The sequence below is a fragment of the Ambystoma mexicanum genome, chromosome 8 (assembly GCF_040938575.1).
Source record: "Ambystoma mexicanum isolate Mex_15411 chromosome 8, UKY_AmexF1_1, whole genome shotgun sequence".
NCBI classification, from domain to species: domain Eukaryota; kingdom Metazoa; phylum Chordata; class Amphibia; order Caudata; family Ambystomatidae; genus Ambystoma; species Ambystoma mexicanum.
The window spans coordinates 1,430,147,677-1,430,167,622 of NC_090929.1; the positions used below are offsets into that span (position 1 = coordinate 1,430,147,677).

Sequence of the window (19,946 nt, forward strand, 5' to 3'; positions counted from 1 at the left end):
TTGGCTTTACTGGTGTTGGGTGGAGTATGGGTTGCTTCAGGGTATCCTCTGTCTCCGTTCTCTCTGCTACTCACAGCCAGGTGGAGTATGCATCATTCCCCCCCCTTTCAGCCAGGTGGAGTATGCATCATTCCCCCCCCCCTTTCAGCCAGGTGGAGTATGCATCATCCCCCTCCCCCCTTTCAGCCAGGTGGAGTATGCATCATTCCCCCCCCCCTTTCAGCCAGGTGGAGTATGCATCGGTACGTCATTCACCTGCCCACTTCCATGACATTGGACTCACCGAGTAGCCAGGATCTTGGGCCTGCATGTCGCTCCATGTAGCGTGGTATTGTGGAGTTCCTCAGGACCATAGAATCATGGGTTGATCCGGGGAATCTGGCACAACAATGTGTGATGATCTTGTTGGAGTCACAGACCATTTGCACGTTGATTGAGTGGAACTGTTTCCGGTTGCGGTACGGTACCTCCATGGCACGTGGAATCACCAATTCCACATGGGTGCAGTCGATGGCACCAATGCAACCAGGTATGCCGGCTAGTGCATGGAAACCCACTTTGGTGTTTGCAATCTCCTGGGCAGTCCGTGGTAATGAGATGTGGTCGTCTGTGTGCTTGAGGAGGGCATCGAGCACTTGGATGAGTGTTCGTGAGAATAATGGTTGTGAAATGCCATGCAAGTGCCCCACTGTGTGCTGGTAGGTGCCTGTGGCCAGGAAGTGGAGTACAGACACTACCTTCAGTAGGGGTGGGATGACGGTTGGAGTTTCTATCATGCTGACGATGTCGTTGTGTGTCATGTCTACGATGGCGGTGATGGTGTCCCGGTCCAAACGGTAAGGTGTGGATCTGCTCAGCAGTGAGGTTGAATGGATTGGCTCTGATGCGTGGGATTGGGGGCTGCCTGCGTGATGGCACTGGTTGTGCTTGTGGGGCTTGCTGGGCCTGCCTTGCCCTCCTTCTCCTCCTGCGTCTCCTCTGTGCTGCCTGTTGTTGTTGTTGCTGTTGTAGCACTTGCATTGCTATCAGGTCCTCCAGCCCCAACATTGCTAGTCGTATTGGTATCATTGTGGAGTGTGACTGGGTGTGGGAAGGGGTGGGGTGTGCTCTTTTTGTACTTCCTGAGTCTGTATTGCCTTCACCTGTGCTGTTTCTGTGCACCTGTGGCAGCTGCATTCACTTTACATGGCCCTTTACGGTTGGTTCGCGATGGCGTAATTAGCACCATGGCGGTAAGGTACTTAATGGGCTGGGTGATGGCGTTAGGTGCATGTCCGCTTGGGTCGGCATAAGCGTACCTTTCCGCCATGGCGCTAAGTACGGTGTGGGAGGTCGCATGCGCGCACCCTTGGCGCAGTTAGCGGCAGCGTTAACTACGATTCCGCTAATGGCATCGTAGTTAACGGTCACGGGTCATGATCGGACCTGGCGGAAAACGATGGCGGTAACCATTTACCGCCATCGTTTTTCACTTACCGCCAGGGTCGTAATGAGGCCCTATGTCATTTGTGGCGAGATGGTGATGGGGTTGGAGTTAGGTTCACTGTTCATTTTCCATTGAATTTGTATTGAGTAGTGCGCTGAAGGGTTAGTGTTCTGTAAGATTTCTGGGTATCAATTACAGTTAGGGGAAGGTTTAGAAACTGAGTTATTGTGGAGGTTTTAATACATGTTTGGGTCATTGTTAGGGTCACAGTCTGGCACTTTAGTGTATTTAAAAATAGTTTATTTGGCAACCTTATTGCTGGCAACATTTTTACACTTTGCATTCATTGTATTGAATGACTACATTTTTAAAACGACTTTTTGCTGGCCACATTTTCACATGACTACATTTTCCTGGGGATATTTTCACATAGAACCGTTCATGTCACACTGAATACATTTAACTACTTCCTTCTGTACTGTTGCTTTTGCATGCCTCTTTCTATGGTCTTCATATTTATATTGTTTAATGAAGCTAGAGTCTTCAAAGGTATGCAACTCTTGTACCATAACATCCCAATGCAAAAGTGTAACCCGTTGCCCAAATTGGGTCCAGCTAAACAGGGCTACATTACATATGTGTCAATTATAAATAATGATGTAGACACCAAGATATATAAATAAAATACTTTATTTAGTGTTTTTGTAATGTGTGTATATGTTTACTAGGAGTACTTTTCTGGACTGATCCATCCAGCCCACCATGGGGCTTGATGGAATTTTGAATGGAGAAATAAAATTTAAAAAAAACAGAGCTCCCCTGCACAGTATGGGGCTGGGCAGGCGAGATTGAGGATTCCAAAGAAAAAACGAGAAGACAGAAAGAGAGAGGTGGCAAGAATGCAGGGTCTCTGGGCAGCCGTGGCCTCGGACATCCCCCAAGGGCCTTGGACTGCTGAAAAATAAGCTGCATGCGTGGGAGGGGCCTGGAGCAGCCTGGGGACCTACAGGCCATGAGGGCTGTCAGTCAGCCCATGGGCCAGACCAGGTGAGCCCATCGTTAAAGGCCTGAACTGTGTGTGTGGGTGGTCCAGGTGCCTCACTCCAATACAATGAAGAGAGTAAGCGGGCTGGGGCTGCAAGGCCTTGAGTATACTCCAGGCACGGCGGTTGATAACAGCGCCATCCCAAGAGCAACGGGGACACCACCTGAAGAATTAAAGGTGCCCAGGCTGTGGCAGTGATTGTGGCTGGCCCCCCAGGACAAGGGGACACCCAGACGATAGCAAAGGGCTGCGGGTTATGGCAGTGATCGTCGTGGCACCCAAAAGGCATGGGCTGTCCAGAAGATAACAAAGGGCGCTGGTCACAGTGGTGAGCGGAACATTAGCTGCGTCAGTGGTTGTGTTAGTTAATTGTAGTAGCTATTATTCTAAGCTATTGCATTAGCCTTTTGTGTTAGCATGGTAACCCCCAGGACATGAAACTGATCATCCAAGTACCACCCAAATTCCAACCCATAACCAGTAATCCAACATGCATGGCAGCACTGGAAAAAAACATTTAAACACTGTGACAGGGCCTGCCGCCAGTCCCTGCCAGCGTTGGGAGGGAGCCCACATCCCAAACCCACTGTGAGTGCTGGTATGTGGGCAGGCAAGCCCCCTGGCTCGCTACCTTTGCTGATTGTTGTGACGTCAGTACTGAGCCACAGGGCTCATGCTGAGTCACATGCGTGCAGTCACGTGTGTGCCCATGTGACCTCTCTAATAAAAGAGCCGAACGGTCTCCCACTCGGCAGTTGCAGTCAAGCTACTGGTCTGTGTGGTTATTGCCGCCCCAGAGCGGCCGGTTGCGCAATGCCATTGCCTACTACTGTCTGGAGAAGAGGTGCATCAACTTAAAGCACTCCTGCCTGGGGGAGAAGTCAGGGGAGCGACCTGCCCACATGCATCAAATTTTAGATGCTCCTGCATGGGGGAGCGAAGTGGCCTATCTCGCCACAATAATTTTATAACTCCGGGAGAGTAAGTGGTGCGGTTTGGTCTGCCACCTCCATCACAGAAGTAAAACTCCTGCCTGGGGGGAAAGACAAAAGAGCGACTGGCTCCTCTTTTAAGCAAAGATACACCTGCATGTGGCACGGCCCATGAACCGCAGCTGGAGGGTGAGGGGAGAGGAGCAAGGAGTTGCCTCAACCTAAACCGCTGCCTATCCTACGCCCCCCATCACAACAAATCGCTCCTACTTGGAGGAGAGCCCGCAGATAGCGCAACCTGTACTATTGCGCCTGCCATATTTAAGTGATTTGCTCCTGCCAGAGAGAGAGAAGACATGGCTGGTCTGCCGCTTCTGCTGAAAGTGGGTATGACCGTCCACCTGGGGAACCTGGGCACGCACAGCCATGACCGCTGACTGTGACAGCACCTGCCTCAGGGAGCCTCAACGTAGTTTATCTGTAAATAACTTCTGCCTGGGGGAACCTGGGCACAGCGTGACCCTGACCACTGCCATCAGCTTTTCCCCACCTGATGTGGGGCTCAGGGAAAGGGTGAAGCCCGTGGCCCCATCCTCATGGGGTTGGGCACAAAAGACTCCTGCCTGCCGCAAGTAGTAAGAACCACCCCAGGCACTGCCGGAAGCATCATCCTGCTGTATCGGGAACCACAGGAATGGGGGGGCTCCGAAGACCCTCCACTGGCTCTAGAATAGCAGCCTGCATGCTCAGCCCAGACTGAGCGGTGACATGCTGGTAAGAGGACAGCCCATGTGGCTCATGATATCCCTGGGTGCGGCTTTAGCGGCCAGCGGGGCGATCCCTACTATTTTGTGGACTAAGAATGAGGACTGTCACCATGACCAACCTGCTGATGTGGCTCTGGTGTCCCTGATACGGATTTGCCAGCTATTAGGGTACTCCCTACTCTTTGTGAGAAGTCTAAACAAAAGTATATATGTTTCTAAGCTCATACCGTGACAATGAGACATGTTTAAGCTGTGATCGTGCGTATGACTCACTTGCTTAATGTAGGCCCAGCAAGATAGCATGCCATCAGTGTTTACCAGAACTACTTGTGTCTCCAGTAGTTGTCACCATCACTCATGAGTTGGTTTTGCGCGGGCCCCGTAAACCGCTGAGGACAATTATCACGCGGGAGCCGGGCTTCGTGCAACTCTCTTTATTCACAGCCCAACAGGAACTGACTCAACATTTCCCAGCCCCCTCCCTAGCCCAACGTCACTTCCCCTTGTCAGGGGAACTAAGACCGCAACGGCGGTCTGCCCACACAACGACGTGGGCGGGCTGCAGAGCCCTCAGGAACAACCTGACAGCAACGCAAGGAGGATGCCACGTTTGCACCAGAACCACTGACGGTCACGCACAAGAAAGGGACGATGATCACGGCCCAGAGAACCGACCAATCCTCCGTCACTCGAAATGTGTCGTACTTCAAACCCAAGAGGTATTACATGGAGGACGTACAGGACAGAGAAGCAGACAGTGAGGACGACCACATTCAGGACAGCTATTACGTGGAGGAGAGCGAGAACTCAGAAGTTGAGGACATCTCGTCACCCCAGGGCCTGGCCGATCAGACGCCTGGTCACAGTGGTCGACCCCAGAGAAGCCGTTTCAAACCCCACAGACTCATAGAAGAAATGGAGTAAGGAGGAGAGAGCACCTCAGTTGCTAAAAAGGGGGGAGATGCCAGGTTGTTCCTGAGGGCTCTGCAGCCCGCCCACATCGTTGTGTGGGCAGACCGCCGTTGCGGTCTTAGTTCCCCTGACAAGGGGAAGTGACGTTGGGCTAGGGAGGGGGCTGGGAAATGTTGAGTCAGTTCCTGTTGGGCTGTGAATAAAGAGAGTTGCACGAAGCCAGGCTCCCGCGTGATAATTGTCCTCAGCGGTTTACGGGGCCCGCGCAAAACCCTACATGTACTGCCAAATGTTGATAGTGGACCCCTTCCAAACTGTGGATATGGTAATGCCCTAAGCTGACCTTCGAGTCCAATGTGAGTGTCTCACTGATTATAATGCATGCTGTGTGATGTCGGTATTGTGCTATTCATTTGCTTAGTTTAATTTGCTTCCTTTGATTAGCTTGTGCTGAGTCACATGTTTGCAGTCACGTGTGAGCCCACGTGACCACTCTGATAAAAGAGCTGAGTGGTCTCCCACTCAGCAGTTGCAGCAAAGCTACTGGTCCACGTGGTTATTGCAGCCCCAGAGCTGCAAGCTGTGCGATGGCCCAGATGGGCCGCCCTGCCTCTCAGGGCACCACCACCACAATGGGGCCAGATAGGCTGGCCCCATAACAGTGATGACTGGGCGAGGGAAGCAACCGGAATAGCAGCAGAGAAGGCAGGGTGGCTGGGCCACCAGAGAAAACGGCCAAAGAAGCAGGGGTGTGAGTACAGGAAGAAGTAGCATTTCCTTCACCGAAGCAGTGCATGAGATGACGACGCCAGAGGACCCCCAGATGGCACAACACTGCCAGAAAGCCATGGCGGAAGACGAGAGGAGGAGGCGGAACGAGCAGCTGGGAGACCAAGGAATCAGTCTGGAGCAACGCGGATCTCTAGCAGCCAGTGCACCACGTGGAATCTTTTCCTGTAAGAGGGGAACCCATTAAGCCACCAGGGATGGCTATAACGAATAAAGTCCTCCAGGAACGCTGTGACAATGATCCTGCTAGGCCACCAGGGATTAGTAATCAAATAATGAAAGGTCTTGCAAACCCACTACACCACCAGGGATCTATTTTTGCAAAAATAGACCTGCAGCGAGGCCATGGACAAAGGGAACATGAGTTCCCTATGAGACCATGGATGCTCTGTACCAGAAATGCAGCAGGCCTGCATGGAGAAGGGGGCAAGGTTCACAAGCCCTTTTAAGCTTCCCAATCCCTGCCACTCTCACACCCCTGGAAATAAAGTAAGTGATTGAACAAGACCAAATCTGGGAGGAGTTGGGGTATTTAAGAAGGTGTGTGGGAATGGTTTAGTGTGCGTTAGTTGGGTGAAGACAGGAGGCGTTGGAGGATGCCTGAGAGACCAGAGGAGGCGAATTTGAAAGGAGTGCAGAGGTTATTGGAGAAGAGGGGGCCTGTGGAGTCTTTGTGGGTGAGAATGAGGAGTGAGTGAACCAGCTATAGAGAGAAGGTAGTAGTAGTTGGGAGTGGGAGTGGTGGTACTGAGAGTAGTTGAGTAGCAGTTGGAGGGAGAGGTAGTAAGTAGTGGTAGTGCCAGCCATGAAGAATAAGACCAAGACTAAGAGGAGGAAGAGGATGCAGCGTTCTGTTGGTTGGTTATAAAGGAAGTGTTCAAAGGCTAGAGTAATGTTAAGTGTTTTCAGGACGACATACTGGGCCTCATTATGAGGTGGGCAGTAAGGGATTACCGGCACCAGTAAGGGCACTGGTGCCGGTAATCCCTTACCGCCCTACTACGAGTTCCCTTTGTGTGTCCTCCCTTAGCGCCTGGTTTTTCCAGGCGTTAAGGACGGGACCCGCAAAGGGACTCTGGAGCTAATAACGGTACCGCAATTTGCGGTACCATTATTAGCGCCTTCCCATTGAGCCCTATGGGGGCTCAAATGGGAATGGAGAAGGGCCCTGGTGAATGGGGAATTACCAGTCCCGCCAACCTTGCAATGGACCGGTAATTGCTCCATTCACCAGGGCGGAGTCAGTAGGGTTTTGGAGGCAGCCATCGAGCTAATAGCTCCATGGCTACCTCCAACCTCGTAATGAGGCCCACTGACCTTCTCCAGGGATGTGTGTGAGAAACCAGAAGGTGTCTCAACCGCTAGTCCCCGGGGATTTGTCATCCAGGTGGCCAGGACACAGCCATCGCTTTTGGATCCAGTTCCTGGGGGTGGACCAGTGTGGGAGGATCACCTGGGTGAGGGGCCTTCGGGGAGTGGGAGTGGGACACCAGATTGTGAGAAGTGGTATCCCCTTCCCTGTAACACTTTTACCCCATCCTACTAGGTAGGACACTTAAGAACTCAACCCCTCCCCACTTCGCAATACGAACACTTTCTCATGGACAGCCTGCTATGAGAGAAAACCGACTAACACCTGAGCCGTATACCTGATGTGTCCCAATACAATGGTCAGGCAGGGTCAGGCAATTACTGATTATCATGCACACCAGACTTCCATTACACTTCCTCATACGGATAAAAGGCAGAGCACGAAAGCAAGGCAAAGCCCACAAGGAAACAGCAGTTCCAAGATGACAGTTTAACATGAGGAGGAAGACGGTGAAACCGAAGGGGATCACAAGGAGTGGAGTTCCCTTCACATTTTCGATAACAAACTGTAACTTTAATGAACCCTCGAGAATAGAAAGCGTAAGACCAAGAAACCAGGCTGGGGAACCATGCATTGTGTGTCAGAGGTTTGCAAAGCCCTCCTGCTTCGATAATCAAGGTGGGGAGAATCACCTGCTCTGGTGGTACTGTCCTTGCCTCCAACAAGAAAGCAGCATCAGTGAAATTAACACAGCCGGTGAGTTCGGGAGACCGATACAAGACTGGTCTGTGTTGAAGCCATGGTTGCAAGCAGCAACATTGTATGGCGAGCGCTGGAACGAACATTGTATGAAACGCATGTGATAACCAACGCAAGTAAAGTTGAACTGCAGATGAGTGATTGAACTTTGAAGCCAAGATCTATGATACCTTTGACATGCCTGCTCTATCGAAGGTCTTTGTAAGATGCCCAGCTGAGAGTTGACAAGAGTAAAAGAGTGGCAAAGGATTGTGAATTGAAGTGGTCCTGCAACGGGTCAAGCAAAATCCTGTGCACAATCAAAAGTCTTCAATATTGATACAGTAAAGAAAGTTGATGGCAAAGTAGATAAAGTTTGCCTGAGCCCGGCAGAGGGAGATCAATTGAAAGCTTTGTGTTAAAGCAAGTTTGTGTTACCATAGATTAATTGGTCCGAACCGAGAGGGAGACTGATTAGAGATTTTGTGTTAGAACGGATCTGGGGCCAGCAGAGGCAGAGGATCCGGGGTGAACCGTGAGTCACCCGAGAAAATGGATACGTGGAGATCCTGGGAAAATTGTGTATATCTGAAAAACGACTTTGTGCTAAAGTGGATCTGAGCCCGGCAGAGGGGGATGCAAGGTGAACATTAAATCACCTGAGAAAAGTGTGCGTAGGAGAATCCTGAAAGGAAAGGAACTTTGTTATTTGTTTGTTGCATCAGGCCCTCTGAAAGAACAGACTTTGAACAGCAAAAAGATACAGAAGGCCATGATGTTGGAGTTTTGAACTGCACCCTCATGCTAGAGAAGCCAGAGACTGTGTTAAGCTCAAGTGTGATGCCTTATCCCGTGCTGAAAACGTGGGGAAAGGAAGCTAATGGTTTTAATATCCAGGCATATAATTTCTTGAAAACTTTTCCTTTGCATAACATTGTTTCCCACACTATTTGTATCTAGAGGTAAGGATTGGCAATAGGTTTATTAGTGTAGGCCCTTTTATTTTGACAAGACACCACTAGGACTACGTTATTATCATTTGATGGTCGTAGCTTGCTCCCATCTTTAGATTTAGGATTAGATGGGCATTTTTCAAGCCCAATTGAGGTTCAATAAACACCCTTGAACTGTGGTCACTTTTGCCTGTCTTACTGTTGATACCATGCCTTCCTTACATGTGGTGTCAGAAATGGGATAGGATTCAATTTATAAAAATTAAGAATCCATGCTGATAATTGTTGTACCACCAGAAAAGGAAACTAGAATCGTTGAACTCCTTGACTCTGACAGTGTATCCACCCTTAAAGAGGTTTTGCTCGCCCAGCTACATGTCCCAACTGGTCAACAAGATTTGTTTTTTAAAACCCAGTTGTTATTAGATACCCACCCATTACCACATCCTATCAGGTAGGATACTTAGGCACTCCACCCCTAACCCCCTTTCACAACACAAACACTTTCTCATAGACAGCCTGCTATGAGACAAAATGGACTAACACCCGAGCCGTATACCTGACTTGTCCCAATAAAATGGACAAGCAGGGTCAGGTAAACTTCAAGCTTCTGCTGTAGCCCAATATTAGCAGGCACAGAGAATTCCTACGGATCTTGGAATTTATATCCATCGTTCCTTATGTGAAGACAGTCCAGAATTCCTAAAAAAATGGGGATGCATGTTGAATAAATGCTCGCTGGACTTTATACTTTTGACAATTGAATAACTTTCTAAATCGGTATCTAATTTAGGCACAGATCTGGGACAAGCTTTCCTCCTTTAAGTCTAGGGAATAATTGCAAACTATACTCACAGATGTGAATACTTCTCTAGATTCCTATAAAAAAGATATTGAGCAATGTAAGATCTGTAAGTGTAGACGTGATACCCTGGATTACCTAGAGGATATTGTGTGCAGTTGGCAAGAATGTTATCAATCGAGAAGACCACTTCGATCTGATCGAGGACACCCTAAGACTCCAAATTGTGGGGGTAGTGACCAAACTACCAACACTTCCAATAGTGGGGGTGAATTAGCAAGTCTACCATGGGCTCACATCCACCTAGTGTTAATACCGGTGGAACTTCAGGCGGATATGGCCGTGGCAACTGCCTCCGGTGCTGATTTAAGGACTCTTCACCCGCCCATATCAGCCTGCTATGTGTCCTCCTCTTTTTTAGGAATGAGAAAGTTAGACAAGGGCGTTAGAAACCTAAAATCCAAGAGCAAGCAGACAGTCACCTCATAGTCAATATATCCAGTAAACATCTTTCTAAGAACATGACTGAGGCCCTAATCTTGGGTTTATTGTTTGTCCCTACTCATGGCACATCATTCTTTGAGGAGCAGATTAATCGCTTCAAATTGATATGTAAGATGTGCATCAAAATATTTTTTGATTTACAGCTGCTATAAGGAGAAGCTTCTGTAATTTTTTCGATTCTCTTCAGAGTAAACCCAAGAGTGACTTTGACCCTCATATTAACAACTTGGCTCTGAGTATGTTTGAAAGCAAAATAATAACTGATCTCTGATCTATTAATTACGTGAAGGTTTCACATTCCAATATCAGAAGGTTTCAGAACAGGTTGATTTAAGATTTGGCCAATGATACCTCTTTGATAATGTAACCAGCCAACAAAGATGGGGGCTTGCTAGTGATGGACACTAATTTTTACAATGCACAATGTTTGGAACCTTTGAGTGATGACAATACTTATATTCCTCTTGACCATGACCCCTCACCATCTCTTATCCAAGAAACTATTGATAAAGCTCTAGACAATGGGTTGATCACAAGTAAGAACACATAGTTCCTACTCAATCAATTTCCTATAACACCTGTCTTATGGACTTTCTAAAATACATAAAGACCCAGTACATCCACCACTGAGACTGATTATTGCAGGGAGGAATAGTATGTTCAACCCTCTGGCAATTTATCTGTATACGGTTCTACAACCAATAGTCCAAGGCACATCTACCTACCTTCAGGATATTACACACTTCCTGAACACTATCAGAGGTCTGGTGAGGGTACACAGTAAATCATTTACTTGTCTCCTTTGACGTCCAAAGTTTATACTCCTCAATACCCCATTCTGAGGGGCTCGAGGCTCTTGAATATATATTACTGAGGGTCGAACATTGCCAGGCACCGAAATTGTTTGTAGTTGAGCTGACTAAGCTTATTCTACAGAATAATTTCTTTAGATTTAATTCTCAGTATTATTTACAAGCCTCGGGAACTTCAGTGGGGTCAGCAATGACCCTGGTCCATGCAAATGTGTTCAAGTACCATCTTGAAACTGTTAACATCTTACAACATGAATTTTGGTCAACTAAACTGACTTTATCAAAGAGGTATATAGATGACGTTTTTGCCATCTGGTCAGGTAGTGAGTCCGAATTACATTCCTATTTGGATTTCTTGAACTCTCTCCATGCTAGGATTAAGGGCAACATGGAGGTTGGTAACTCTAGACTACATTTCCTAGATGTGGAACTCCAAATCACTGGTAGGGGCCTTGAAACTAATGTATTTAGGAAATCCACCATGTCAACTATAGTCTGCACTATTCTTGCTTTCATCCTTTATAGTTTAAGAACAACCTTCCATGCAGCCAGATTTTAAGACTTAGGAGGATTATCTCCTCTGACACTACCTATGTTAAGGAATGCACTAAATTGGTCAAAAGGTACCAAGAAAGGGGTTACCCTGCTGGTATCATTAGTAATTCTAATGTTAAAGCTGACTGACAGAGCCATGAGGCTTTGCATTATGTCTAGGCATAAATCTGACAGTATTATGTTTCTACACACTGTGAAGTACTCTAGCCAAAAGCACCATGCAGTTAGACTATTAAAGAAAAATTGTCGATTGATTCAGTTAGATCCACAACTTGCTATGCTATTTTCTGAGCCTCCTATGATATCCTACAAAAGGGGGAAGAATCTTTGTGACATATTGGTTAAAGCTGAAAGGCAGGTTACCTCAGGTCAGCAACTGTTAAGTAAAAAGAAGACTGGCACATTCCTTTGTCTCAATTGTAATTGTTGTAACAATTGGTGATTAAAGGAGAATATGTTAGACCTTAATACACAGGGGCTAAGATTAAACTAAGAGATTATGCAACTTGTGACTCCAAATATGTTGTCTATGGTCTATGCTGCTCTTCTGGCTTATATTATATTGCACAGACCACAAGGAAGGCCAAAGAAAGGTGGGGAGAGCACAAGATCAATATACGCTTGAGGAATGCCAAATCATCAGTTGCCAGCCATTTCATGGAAAACAGACATTCTATTGCCCAGCTGAGGTGTGTTATTTTTGAGGGGATGAACAGGCTTCGGAGAGGAGACAACCACAATAAGAAATTGGCATAACAAACTTTTCTGGATCGATAAAATGGATTTGCTTTATCCAACAGGTCTTAATTAAGACTTATCACTTGGAGCATTTAGATTGAACTGGTTGTAATGATTGGAGGACCCCAGGTAGTTCTGTCTGACTGACTTTTATTGTGTTTATATCATTTGCTGATGTGTATCTATGTTTTCAGATTATACTAGAAAATGTGTTCAATGTAGTAGACATTAGGTTAATTAGTTCCTTGATTCTTTTATTTGGATGCCATTTAAATAAGGTCTAATGTCCACACCTAGGTTTGAATAGAGTTGTAGAGGTGTATGTACAGGTAAACTATGTTTGTTTTTTCCATTTATGTGATTAAGATATATATTACTCATTCTACTAGCTTTCATCTTTCTATATATATTCCTTAACTAGTGCATTTTTCGTGCTTTATATTTTATCACTTTGCTATTCTTTGGTCTTTTTTCTACCTTTCTTTTTTATTGAACTTTATAATGTATTTGGTTATGTGGTAGTGCTCCTCACTAGAATGGTTTTCTATATTTAACAATCCATTTCTTATTTAATGGGTTTCCTTACTTGGCACTGGTTTGTTTTATTTGTTTTGGTGGTCTGCACTGGTAAGTTTCGAACATTGTTTCTATTAATTTGGCGGTGGGCTATTTGGTTTATTATGATTTTGACTGGTGAATTTGTGTATTACTTCTGTATCACAATTGCATTTCATGCATTTACATATGGCCGACATGCTGGTATTTTCTTTTATTACTACGCGCTATGTGCACATATTTAATTTACTTTATTTGATTGATTCACACTGATGAGTTGGGAATGACATAATTGATCTTGGTGGCATGTTATTTGGCTTGCCATGATTCTACTGGGGAACTCATGTATTACTTATTTAGCATTGTTGCAATATATATTTAAATACATTTAAATAAGTCTGACACGCTGTTGCTTGCTTTGAATATGACCTATTATTCCTGACACACAAACACTCAGCATTCCTGTTCCTGCTCGAGAGGGTAAGACTGCTCACGGTGGGATTTGGGATTGTCTGGAGGGTTACTCCGTCCTATAGTGGTGACAATGGGCCTCATTACGACCCAGGCGAAGGACCATGGTGCTACTAGCACCATGGTCCATGCCGGTGTCCGCCATGGCGGAATGGGGAATTACCACCCCATTCCGAGGTTGGCGGGCGGTAATTCCCCATGCCGCCATGGCCCTTCCCCATTCCCATTTTTGTCCCATAGGGCTCAATGGGAATGGGGAAGGCGCTAAGTACGGTGCCGCAAATTGCGGTACCGTACTTAGCACCAAGGTCCCTTTGCGGGTCCTTACTTTAACGGCTGGTAAAACCTGCCGTTAAGGTCGGGTCCCGCAAAGGGACCTCGTAATTAGGCACTAATAGGTTAACGGCGCCGCAGCCTTTTACGGTGCCTTTAACCCATTAGCGCCTGGGTCGTAATGAGGCCCAATGTCTGAATGATTAGTCGGCCTACTTCAATAGAATGTGATTGTCGAGGTGGCTGTGGGTCTTTTTTTCTGTACTCAAGTGCTATATAGGTATTGGTTACATTACACGGTGTGAATTAATATTTTTACTTGACTTCTACTATTCTTGACTGTGTGTACTTGCTGGTTTGTTATCAGAATCACTTTGGAGGCACTACTTCCGAGTTCTGTATCTGTGCTAGTTAAGCTATGGTATTCATGTATGTATTCTTTTTTGTTGGCTCATTTAGGTTTCTATTGACACGGTTAGTCTCTCTATACACCAGTGTGGTTACTATTGACTATGTGGTGGATGTAGTTGGTCACTTTTTTATTTGGTTGGCTCTATATTATATGGTGATTTGGCATCCTTACTCATCTCTCTCTACACTGAGATCACTGCTAGCTTACATTTCCTTGTGACATCTACGCTGCACCTGGACATTTTTTGTCGTTTGTTTTATTGTTGATATTCATGAACATTTCACTTAGCATGGAACATTATGTCCATTAAGGTATTTGGAAATGTACTATTGAATGAATGACCTTCTATTTTATATTGCTTTGCAGAACTCATTTGGAATTGTTGCTCTTGAGAAAGGGTTTATCCTGAAACACGTCGAACTCTCCTTTTGTATTTCAATAATTAAAAAAACAATGTTGTGATGAATTAATTCTCATGTTGTAACTTATGTTGAACACATTTTGCTAATTACTGACTGTTTGTACAGTATATTGGTGGGCAAGGGACGGTAGTGCCCACACTCAGGACACTTTGTCTTGTTGCTGTTTGGCTTCCAATCTTAGTGCCAGGGTTGTATCTTCTCCCTTGCACCCTACATTTCCTCAATCATTTGATTTACCTTTATTAAGTTAGGGTATGCACTAATATAACCTCTATTACCATTTGCTGGGGAAGTCGGAACACGCTAATGAGTTCATAGTGAATTGATCTATCTGACCTTGCTTCAGTAGACTGACTCATGTGGTTTCATGCTCTAGTTGAAGCCTCTTTTATGAAACAGATAAACAGATACACACTGCGTATATGGAAAACAAAATACCTTATGTTTCTGGTCCGATTCTTGGAGACTGATGATGATTCCACGGACAAACCTGTAATGATGATAGGACAAGTTTAGTTTTCGAATTTGGATTCTTAAGTTTCCAATGACTAGGCTGTGAAGCATGGTCAGAAATGTGTTCTCGCAAAAATAGAAAAACTGTACAGTAAATCTACACATAAAACAAAATGTCTATCTCTGTCCCTGTGAATGACAAAACATTCCTGTTTTTTTAAATACTTTATAAAAAGTGAATTACAAGTATATTCCTATATGTTCTTATATCATACAGATCTGGCAAATATTCTCTTTCTTTTGTAAGGTTTTCTTTATTGATAGGAGTTCAATTGCAGCAATGTTCTAATGGTTTAAATCAAAACTCTTGCAGCATCTAAAAAGTTGGGTTTCGCCCCTACAATGCAACTCAAGGATTGAGAGCCCTTGAATATGCTAACTGCAGTTGGTAGGGACCTAGATCCCTAGACAGACAAGGAGGTACTGCCAAACCTTGCTTTCTACTTCTCCCAACGAATCTTGGATCCTGACCTGATCTTTAAATCACACACTAGAAATACTTAGGGCTTCTGTGGCCATTATTGTGGATATGGTGTAAGTGTTGATTTGTTCTCCCTGTACTAGCTACCCCCTGTACTTTACACCATATGCTAAGACATTTCTGTACTATTAAGATGAGTGAACGTGCCCCATATGATTGTGTTCCGCTTGTAACAGTTAGGGAGTTCCAAAAAATGAAAGTGTTGCCGTTTGCCAGTACTGTCGCCAGAGGGAAGTGGGACACCACGATCAGGAAGCCCTATGAACCCATCTAGCATTGATGCATAAATGTATACACTTATTATGGACACTTGTATGGGGGCAACAGTGGCAGAGCCTCCATGCCGTAAACCACAATTGGCAGAAGTTGAGGACCTCTGTCTAACTCCACACCATGGATCAAAAAGCAATTGCATAATTTCCTATTACTAGGGACCATTCAGGTTGTCAAAAAATGTAGGGCCACATTTTGGCTTATCACTTCCATCCTGGGTAGGCATACCTGTTCCCTTTCCAGGTGGCTGCTATCTCAGCCATCTAGAGCTGGCTAAAGCGAATACCATCTAGCACAAGGTCAAGGAATGGATGACCACACATTTGATGTGCTTGAATAACGCGAAGAAGGAGCTCCTACTTTCCAGTCCCTAGCACGACAGATCCATGAAGACATGCGTTAAGCCAACTTTGAGATTGACAACCACACCAATCTCCCCCTATCTTTTTTTCAATGGCCTGTGCCTTTGTTGTCTCTATGTGTTCCGGTACCGGCGCGTAGCAAATAAAGAAATAAAATAAATAAAGCTGAGCGGGCCATACTGCTGCTGTCAAGGCTGCAACGGTGGTACTTAAGAGTGCTACCTCACTCCCAGTCTCTTCATTTACTGGAGTCTCATCAAATTTGTAGGAAAGTAGAGTTTCAGAGCCAATACAAGCCCATCGGCTAGTGGTGGAGGCCGCTTTTGATGCCAATGGGGCAGAAAATTGGGTGCAAGTGGGAACATGAGGGTGCCCACTGGGCAACGGGAGGAACAAGGGGAGTGGCTGCCTCCCCTGCTCCCCCTGGCTCTGATATTCCATGGGCCTATTATCGAACAAAAAAAATGGGAATCCACACTATGGACAACACAATTTGTTGTCATTATTCGTTTGAGTTCATCTAGAAGAATTTTATGTGCTCAAAGAGTCACAAGTAAAAAAACATAGAGAAGTGCCTAAGTGTATCAACATTAATTAATAATGCAGTAAATAGTGACTGGTACATACTCAGTGACAACACCTAAAACCTAAAACCAATATTTTTCATGAAGAATACAAATTATTTTTGAATCTACGTAGAGTATGAGATACAATTCGCAAATGAAGAAACAAACCGAAAAGATTAAGAACGGGAAAAACACATGAACTTAAATCAGACAATCATTAATGCTCCTATACAGTAAATTTGTTGCTACTTTGAAAAGAGACCTGGGTACCTATTAGTATATTCCTGATTGGTGTTTTTGTTTTTCTGTGTTCTAAAGGCAGCCTCAATAAATTATCATGTCTGTAGTCCGCCATGGGCCTAATCACGTCATCCTTTTTCTCACTGCATCTATTACTATTTCTTCCTGTGCCTATCACAAGATTCTAATTATGCCTCCTAACGTTCTAGTTTCATGTTCAAATGTTACAACGTCAAGTTCTAAGAGTACTCTATCTCTTGTACAGCCTTTATATTGTGAATATAAATTCCTCTATTATTATATTCTCCCTTATATTATATGCGCCCCAAACCGCCAGTCCACTATGATGCCACTGTGTGCCCAGTCCCTTGGCTCCCAGCGGTGTCGCTATGTGCCCACAGCTTCCCTACTGGTCCCCTAAGATATTGCAGGGTACCCAATGCCACTATAGTGTCCCATGTAGTGGTTGTGTGCCCAGCTACCCCTGGTCCCCCTTGAGGTCGCTGTATACCCGCAGCCCCTTTGGTCCTGTGATGTCTCTCTGTACCTCTTGCCCCTTCTTGCTTGCTGTTTGCCCCTGTCATCTAGCGCTTTCGAAGCGCACTGTGCTTAGGCGCTTTAGGGATGAACCATCATATCATATCATTACGCTTACTCACTACTCTACACCATCATACAATTAGAATACAGCTATACCACATGATAAATTCGGCTTAGCTGCTCACATATGAAGACCCCATCACTCTAATAAAACACAGCTATATCCCATGACAAACCGGCCTAGCTGCACATAAGCTTCCTACCAGCCTAATGCAGCCAGAACCCAGTCTGGGTGTCCACCCACCAGACTGCACGCATCCAACTGCTCGCATCACCACCACACCTAACGCTAGGATGCAGCTACAATCGGGCAATTACATTAACTACACACATAACTGCTGCACCCACGCACCCTACAACACTTACTCTCTCTACTGACCTGGACTCCGGTCCCCGAGGGCGTTCAACCTACCAGCGCTTTGAGGTCATACCAATGATATATAGAGCGCTATATAAAGGCCAAATAACATCTATAAGGATTTTTTTTGTTTTCACATTTTATAAAGAGGAATAACCGTGTTAACAAGATAAAATGCTAATCAAGTCCAGGCATAATAGCATTCGAAACCAGCAATAACCAAGTGCAGCTATGGCCATTGCCCCAGGAAGCCTAGGCAAAGTCTCAAATGCTGCGGTTCTTTCACATTGTAATGGTTAGTGTGTATTTGTGTACGTGGACAGAATGTGCAAACATGTACCAGGATGTATAATCTCGGACTCACGAGGAAGGTAATCAGTGTGCAGAAACCCATTTTAGTAGAGTGCAAGATTCCGGGGTAGACTCTTTAAAAAAACCCTTACCCATATTCACTCCACACATACTAGACTGCCTAACAGGATCCCGCCATATAAGCATGCATTATACCTTTGTGAGGCATGCATCGTTTAAACATTAAATGAACCGTGCTGACTCGCATTTTTAGTTTTTGCTGCAAAACGTGTCCATCAAAGAACACCCTCACTCGGGCCCAATCGTAGCACTTCTCCGCGTCACCGCCCTACCACACTTTCTTCCTTAGCCATAGGCCACCACTCAACATTTAAACACGTCTCTACTCCTGCTGCTCTTTGACATAGATAAGCGCCTTAAGACGGAATAGCCTTTCAATTAAAAAGAAAAAAGAAAGAGAAAAGTGTGTGATGGGTGGATGTGACTGCAGCGAAAAGTTAAAAAACGTACGTGGTACTGCTGACCGTGTGTCTAGACGCATGTTGATCTGTGTTCTTGGTTGTATGCCAAAATTACACAATTGTTCCTTGTAATTGTGTTTGGCTACTCGCTTTGTTGAAACAGGAGGTTCCTGCCTTCTGCATGCATTCTACTGCGGGCGAGGCTACATATTCAGCACCATGGACAGCAACACCTTCGCTATAGTAGTTCAGAGAGAAACAAAAGCTTCGGCATTTTTAGTTTGGACCACTATATGTCGCTTGACTATTGCATTAGAATACATATAGGGAGAAATGGCATATGAGGAGGGACACACAGCTTGTAGGTTCTGTTTAACTATGTGCCCAACCATTCACTGCCCATGGCCATTCTAATCCCTATGGCAATTCCTACGCAGTGCCTGCCCATCCTCGCCCAAAACACCTCCTCATGAGAACTCGTTGTGCTCGCTTTAAACAAGCCTTACAATCAAACTTTGAGCATGAAGTGTCTGCCAGTGTTTTTCCAAAGTAGTATTCTAAGAGTTAATGACTTAATTGGTGCTGTACATTTGCTACTGGTGAAATAAAAATGGCCTAACCAGGTCTGCCTTCAGCCACTCAACCTATAAGCATTATGCTGTCCTTCACTGACCTCCTGCTAAAAACAAGCATTGGCAAAGCCAACAGTGTTGGCTTGTGTATAAGTAGTAGGCATATGCCAGACACACATATTAAATGCCCAGGTACTTGCACCATTTTGCACCTGTTATTGTCAATGGCCAGTCAATACCACTATGGTAGTGCCTGGCAAGTGCCTTTCTTTTGCCTACACAAGTGCCCAAACTGTTGGTATTGCCAATGCTTGCTTCACTAGGGAGTGATTCGAAGCTGTTTATTTTCAGAATTGTTTTATGTCATTGCCAACATGGCCTGATCCTGCAGTGCTGGGCTACGGGTGTGTTGGGTGTCTGCTTGCAAGCTTGTGAATGGTGGGCTGCATTTGGCTATGGGTGTATTGGGGGTCTGCTTGCAAGCTTGTGAATGGTGGGCTGCATTTGGCCATGGGTGTGCTGGGGGTCCGCTTGCAAGCTTGTGAATGGTGGGCTGCATTTAGCCATGGGTGTGCTGGTGGGCTGTATTTGGCCATGGGTGTGTTGGGGGTCCGCTTGCAAGCTTGTGAATGGTGGGCTGCATTTGGCCATGGGTGTGTTGGGGGTCCGCTTGCAAGCTTGTGAAAAATGGGCTGCATTTGGCCATGGGTGTGCTGGGGGTCCGCTTGCGAGTCTGAGAATGGTGGGCTGCATTTGGCTATGGGTGTTCTTGGGGATCCGCTTGCAAGCT

At 45.7% G+C, this 19,946-nt stretch overlaps 1 protein-coding gene across 1 annotated transcript in view; it reads right to left on the minus strand.

Annotated features, from left to right (window-relative positions):
- The window catches only part of LOC138473082 (M-phase inducer phosphatase 1-A-like), a 403,086-nt gene that overhangs the window by 289,068 nt on the left and 94,072 nt on the right, over positions 1-19,946 (minus strand). Inside the window, exon 4 of the mRNA XM_069611581.1 lies at positions 14,857-14,908. Coding sequence (XP_069467682.1) covers positions 14,857-14,908 — 52 coding nt within the window. The remainder of the gene's footprint in view (positions 1-14,856; positions 14,909-19,946) is intronic.